This window comes from Thrips palmi, unplaced genomic scaffold, assembly GCF_012932325.1.
Source record: "Thrips palmi isolate BJ-2018 unplaced genomic scaffold, TpBJ-2018v1 HiC_scaffold_12, whole genome shotgun sequence".
In the NCBI taxonomy this organism is placed as follows: Eukaryota; Metazoa; Arthropoda; class Insecta; order Thysanoptera; family Thripidae; genus Thrips; species Thrips palmi.
Window position 1 is genome coordinate 1,947,575 of NW_023144623.1, and position 6,329 is coordinate 1,953,903.

The window sequence follows — 6,329 nt, forward strand, 5'->3', positions numbered from 1 at the left end:
CGATAGCTGGGTTTCTTGCATGCAAGTACTTGAGTCTCCTCCACTTCCCCGTGGCTCTGCCAAAAGCGTTTTCGACCCGGACTCGACATTGAGATAACCTTCTGTTAAATAACAGTAGTTGTTCAGTTAAGCGGTTATCATTTGCAAAAGGTACCAGCATCTGCACATAAAAAATAGGAATTAGGTTCATCACAATCATCTCGTACAAAGAATATCGAATAACTGTACTTACAAAATCAGTTAGTTGGTAACCACCGTCGCCCAGAATGTGTTCATCACGATCTACAATCCTATCTTCTCCTTCTTTAAGAAGATCATGGAGAAGAGGGCTTCTTCTTAGCACACGTCTGTCATGCATGCTGCCTACTTCTCCAACATGTAAGTGGCGAACCAACAATGTGTGGTCAACCACTGCTTGAACATTCATGCTATAGGTGTCATGACGGTTAACATAATGGGCAGCATCTTCATTACGGGCTGATATGTAGATGTGGGTGCAATCAATACTCCCCACAACACCAGGAAACCCGGTAGCTCTTTGAAATACACCTTTGATCACAGTTTTCTCCTCCGCACTTGGCCAAGCTATGAACCTTGGGGCAAGTTCTCGTAAAGCCATAATGACATAAGAATAGAAGTACCACAAGGTGGATGGTCGACGACCAAACCTAAGGGCAATACTTCTGAAGGAATCAGGCGTCGCCAATACCCATACGACCATTAGAAGTATATCTTGCAAGTCTGTTCTCTGTCTCTGTAACCTTCCTTGATCATGAAGATGATTTCCTACTGTCTGCACCAGCAACTGCAAGAACCACATGTGGCATCAAACAATCTTTCCGCACTGCATGATGCATCTAAAACACTCATTAGAATACAGACCTCAAAAATTCTTCTTGACATTCTGAAATGCATTTTGAACACAGAATCATTCATCATGTGATACTCATTGATGTTCACGGTCACATATACCCACGAGGCTTCAAGTGCTCCTGAAATATAAAAGAGACACAATGATAACGTTCGATTTGACAGATTCAAAATAGGTTATGTAACTTACTTGCATCTATCCACGGTTCTTCCTGCTCCATAAGCTGTAAGCTCCTGTGCTATAGCAAGCATCGCTCGTTCATTCTGTTCTTCAGCTTCTTCATTGAGATGCACGGCAAGGGCCACAGCTTGCACAATCTCTTCCCGGTTCTCCATTTCTTGAACGGTCCTGTTCTGTTTATGTTTTAACCACGGATCACGGCCTCCTCGAAATGCATCAACAACACGGACGGACACGGCTGACTTGACTCTTAGAGTCACGAACGAACCCGAACGGCTTCGGCTGCACTCGGAAGTGTACTCTTCCCCCACTCCCCCCAGAAGTCTCTCTCTCTCTCCCCCACTCCTCCCATTCCTCGCTCGGGCGTACGCTCTCGCGCTCTCGCGCTCACGCTCTCGCAGGCGTAGTCTTAATTGGATATAGCTCGATGGAGGTGAAAGAGCAGCATCTCTTCTTTACGGCCCTTTTCGCCGTTTGTTCCGCTCTGTTCCGCGTTTTGAGAAATAGCAGTCAAAGATGACAAGTTTTGTTTCCCGCCCGGGCTGACCGGACGGCTGGCCTCTGCCGCCGGTCGTTTTCTGGTTTCGAACTTTGTCAGATATGAGTTTCTAAGACCCAGACTCCTCAGGGGCGCATTTTAAGAGTGACTCCCCACCCCCCTCCCAATATTGCTGGATCCGCCCCCTGCCGGTCATTTTCTGGTTTTGATTTTGTCAGATTTGAGTTTCTCGGACCCAAAAACCATCGAGTAGCGATTTTGACGTCGATTCCTCCCTCCTAGAATTTTTATCGGTTTTTTTTTTTGCTTCTTAGCCCACTGTGCGACGTTGACGCGATGTTCCACGGGTTTGAACGTTGACACGACATTTTTCTGTTTTTCTTGTCTCTTGTTTCACCCTTATTCCTGAAACTCACCACACGCTCTCACCTGGGCGCACAGTAACCAAACCAGCTTCTTCCCCAATGGGAGCACAATTCGGCTACAGGCGTTCCTCCCTGGTATCTACTTGACTTCAAGGCGCTCAAAGATCGCAAGCTTCTTCCCTTGAGGGAGCACAGCGATCCCAGGCGTTACTCCCTTGTAACCACTACAGACTCTTTCAAACACACACACGCTCAAGCAGGGCGCACAGATTACTCAGGCTTCTCCACCGAAGTGAGCACAGAATAAGCAGGCGGTCTTCCCTGGTCCCTCTTAACCTTGCATACACCCCCTAACCTCGACGGACTTCCCTAACCTCTCGACCTCAGGGCACAATATACGCAGGCCTCTTCGCTGTAAGCAGGCGCAACGTACACAGGCTTCTTCCCTTGGTCTTCCCTCCTAACCTCGTCCTTCTTTTCAGAATCACCTAACGTTGATTTTCAGATTCGTCTTTCCAAAAAGCTGAGGTACCCGAACAGAGCTACCGAACCGTGCACCGCTGTCACCACTTGTAGTGTGTGCAAGGGCTTAAGAATGGTAGAGATGTTCAGGTATCACTGGTTTATTGTAAGACGCATCAGGGTCAGCACTAGGCGACAGACTGAATGCCGGCTCTGCTGAGCGGCTGCTTTTATAGTTTGAGGGTACGTTCGTAAACCAACAGGACCGTGAGTGACCAGTTCTAGGAGTCCTTGGCAGGGAGCTCTCTAGGCCAATAGTATAGGAATGGAACGGAGTGTGTTTGGGTTAAGATGGCGGCTTGCATGCAAGTGACCAGATATGGTTAGGAATCTTAAGACTGTATTTCACAACAATACTACTTTTTAGAAAATTGCTTTCAAAATTTTGACTTTGATCAATTTCAAATTTGAAAATTTTTGTCAAAATGTTGCAATAGGCTTAAAGTCCAATTCAAGACCTTTTAAATGAGCCCAGAATGAGCTCTGTAGCTTCATTTTGGAAGAAACTACAGCGTTTTCAAAAAAGGTCTGGAACAAAATTCAAAATTTCTAACGCAGGCCATAACTTTTTCAAAAATCGGTATTTTTTTGCTCAAAATTGGTATTGGGGGTATTCAGACCATAGCCAACAAGCTTGCAAAGTTTCATCGAAATCGGAGACATCACTTGCAAAAGTATGTCGTACCCCCATGGAATGACCCTAATGGTTTAAAAGCTGGCTCTCTGAATGTAAGCCCAATGTTAATACTACACTGTATTCTTTTACTCTAAAGATAAAATACCACGAGGAATGAATAACGTAAATTATGTTGGCGTATTGAGCAACAAGTGGCCTCTGCATTTGACTTTTTGAGACGATTCACTGAATTTGACAAAACTTGTTCTCCGTCGAATGCTTCAGATCAGCCTAATCTAAACTGAGTCACCTAATATAAACTATGATTACATATTCCAGTCTATATTGTTTAATTCACTGGTTTAAAATGAAACAATGACAAAAGGCTTCTCAAATATAACTAATAAATTTGTGAATTCATTAGGTTGGAGAAAAAGATGTATTGAATAGTGAGTCAAGCAGAAGAGTAGCTAATTAAGCGATTCAATGCTGGCAATGGAATGTTACTCGACTGAAGGAATCGCATTGGTGTGTCATCAGGGTATTGGTGACGACATAGGGTGATCCATGCAGACCAACCCAGACCCATTCTTTACCCATTATTGATCAATTTGATATCAATATTTTTCAATCGAATCTCATATTGACTCTTGGAGTTTTTGGAGTGCTGATTGTGAAAACCACTTCCACTTAAATGAAAGTAGAATTCGACTCCAGACTTATATTTTCATCTAAAATTAGGTCATTTCGGACCAAAATTTTCAGGTCAAGTTTTACATTGTTTCCTGCAGTGTTTGATGAGCTAAACTCAAAAATAACATCCAATTTTTTTTTAAACTCACGCTTCACCAAATTTTGACCAAATTTGGACCAAAACTTTTGAATTGAGTTTGATGCTGATCCCAACTGTGTTTTGTGTGCTGATAACGAAAATCACCTCCATTTCGACTCTTGACTTATATTTCAATCACAAATCAGGTCATTTTGGACCAAAATTTTCAAATCGAGTTTTCTATTGTTTACTGCAGCTTTTGGTGCGCTCAAATATGGTGAACTGAATTTAAGTTATGTCAGGGACCGGGGTCAGTCAACTCCTTGGAGGCTACGACTGCTGGAAACACAAGGAAAAGTCTGTCCGAAGTTACCCCGTAAAATTTCGATTTTTGATAAAACTAGGGGTACGCGCCGTTTAGTGTGGGCGCGTAGTGTGGCTGAGCGATGCGAATTAGTTTCTGCACTTCGGACTTTGCTTAGGTAGACGAAATGTGCAGCTTGTGGGCCCATATTGAGTAAAATGTAGGTTTGGGGTACAAATAGAAGTGATTTTCGTTATCAGCACACAAAAAACTGTTGGGAGCAACGTCAAACTGAATTCCAAAATTTTGGTCCGAAATTGGTTGAAATTCGGTAATGCGTGAGTCTGGGAAAACTTTGGAAGTCGTTTTTGAGTTCACCAATTCACCAAATTTTACGGGGTAACTTCGGACAGGCTTTTCCTTGTGTTTCCAGCAGTCGTAGCCTCCAAGGAGTTGACTGACCCGGTCCCTGACATAACTTAAACTTCGGACTTTACGCTGATGAGGGGAAGAGTTGCCCTGCTCTGCAGATTTGTCTTCTAGTAATCCATATTTTGAAATTTTCAGAACATGCCTGGAAAATACCAGTAGAAAAAAGAGTTCCTCGTAGAGCCCTAGATCTAGTCCAATATCGGTCCTACAAGAGTTCTTAGGCTAGAATTGTTGGTCTACATGTTGTGACTCAAATTCATTACATCCATCAACGTCATTGGATGTATGGGGATGTAGCTAATTGTCTGCTGTTCCAAGTTACCCCCGGTCATGGGGTAACTTGGGACAATCTTTCGAGACCGCTTGCAAACGATGAAATCGAGGAAAATGAACTAGACAAGCATGAAATCATGGGGAAAGGGTCAAACTTTAACATAGTAAGGATCCAATGGTCTGGGTTAAGAATCTTGCCTCGGGCGTTCAAAAAACGTGAAAAAGTGTCCCAAGTTACCCCCGTTGACGGTACGGACCGTGTCTTGTCGTAACAGGCTTCGCGATGCTGCGAAAGTTTCGACAATCCACGCCTGGCGTGTACACCTAACTCTGCCTTGGCCTGCGGCGCTGGCCTTTCTTCAGCAGGCTGCTGTCCGAAGAAACCGTAGGAATGGACGCGATCCCCACAAAAAATAGCATTAAAAGATCAAAATCTACACTGATCGGACTTAACAGTGGGCCAGGGGTCAGAACGGGTTCTTTTTACGTCATCAACACCCTCAAAAACATACGAAGGGTGTGAAACTTGCCCAAAAATTGAAAGTAACTAAAAATTTAAATTTTTTTCTGCCGTTCTGTAAGGTTTTTGTTAACATGACCGACTGGATGAAGTTAGCTTAATTTTGGTTTGTGACGTGCCAAGGACATATCTACCAGTGACCTTGCAAAATCTCAGCCAGATCGGCCGAGCAGTTTAGGAGTAGTGCACAAACACTCACACACACACCGACAGAAAAAGTTTTTTGACCCCCCCCGAGAACGGGCTTTGCTATCGCTCACCCAAAATATGTTCCGCCTAGTCACGCATCATCCCAAAAAAACCAAACTTGGGAAGATTCACTTGCGTGGATTAGATTCGTTTGGTGGTAACGTCCAGATAAGATCTTTATAAATAGGATGCCTCAACATGGCTGTACTTTTGCCTGGCATTGACCGGTGTGGTACACAGAAGGGACTTCTTTGGGACGATTGTCTTATTTACTATTTATTCTTCGATTTTTGCCCTGTCACTGTTTGGGGGTTTCGGTACAGTGGCCCTTTCCTCTGAGTTGCTTAAAAATGGCGCGCTGTTTTTTCCCTTTGAAGCAGAACGCATTCAGCGTCCCTCCCCCCAAAGGTAATGTTGCCGAATGCTACTGTCCAGTCCGTAAGGGATTATGGGGCGATTCGTAACAAATGCGTTTATTAATTTAAGTGGAGGGAGCAGAGGAAAATCTGAGTATGGCCCCTCTTTCGCCCCTCTTCAAGTACAGGGTCCTTCAACAATCGATACGGATGTGATCGGTGCTCAGGTATAGTTTTGAAGGGCGTCTGAAATATAGGGTACCCAAAACCCGGGCAAATCTTTTATTTTGAGTTCTAGGAAGTTTCTGTCTGAGGGCCCCCAGGATGAATCACCATCGAATACCTTTGTTGGGGCCTTGAAGCGTGCCCCCTTACAATGTAACCACGTGGCATAAGTTGCTTTTACTTTGTCCAGTGATAGTTAGGGACG

General features: G+C 44.1%; 1 protein-coding gene across 1 annotated transcript in view; it reads right to left on the reverse strand.

Moving 5' to 3' along the window:
* The window catches only part of LOC117640433 (protein ANTAGONIST OF LIKE HETEROCHROMATIN PROTEIN 1-like), an 18,638-nt gene extending 17,547 nt beyond the window's left edge, over positions 1 to 1,091 (reverse strand). The window contains exons 1-4 of the mRNA XM_034376937.1: positions 1,061 to 1,091; positions 883 to 992; positions 233 to 805; positions 8 to 160 (exon numbers count right to left, since the gene is read on the reverse strand). Of these exons, the coding sequence (XP_034232828.1) occupies positions 8 to 160; positions 233 to 805; positions 883 to 992; positions 1,061 to 1,091 (867 nt within the window). The remainder of the gene's footprint in view (positions 1 to 7; positions 161 to 232; positions 806 to 882; positions 993 to 1,060) is intronic.
* Between the last annotated feature and the right edge of the window lie 5,238 nt (positions 1,092 to 6,329).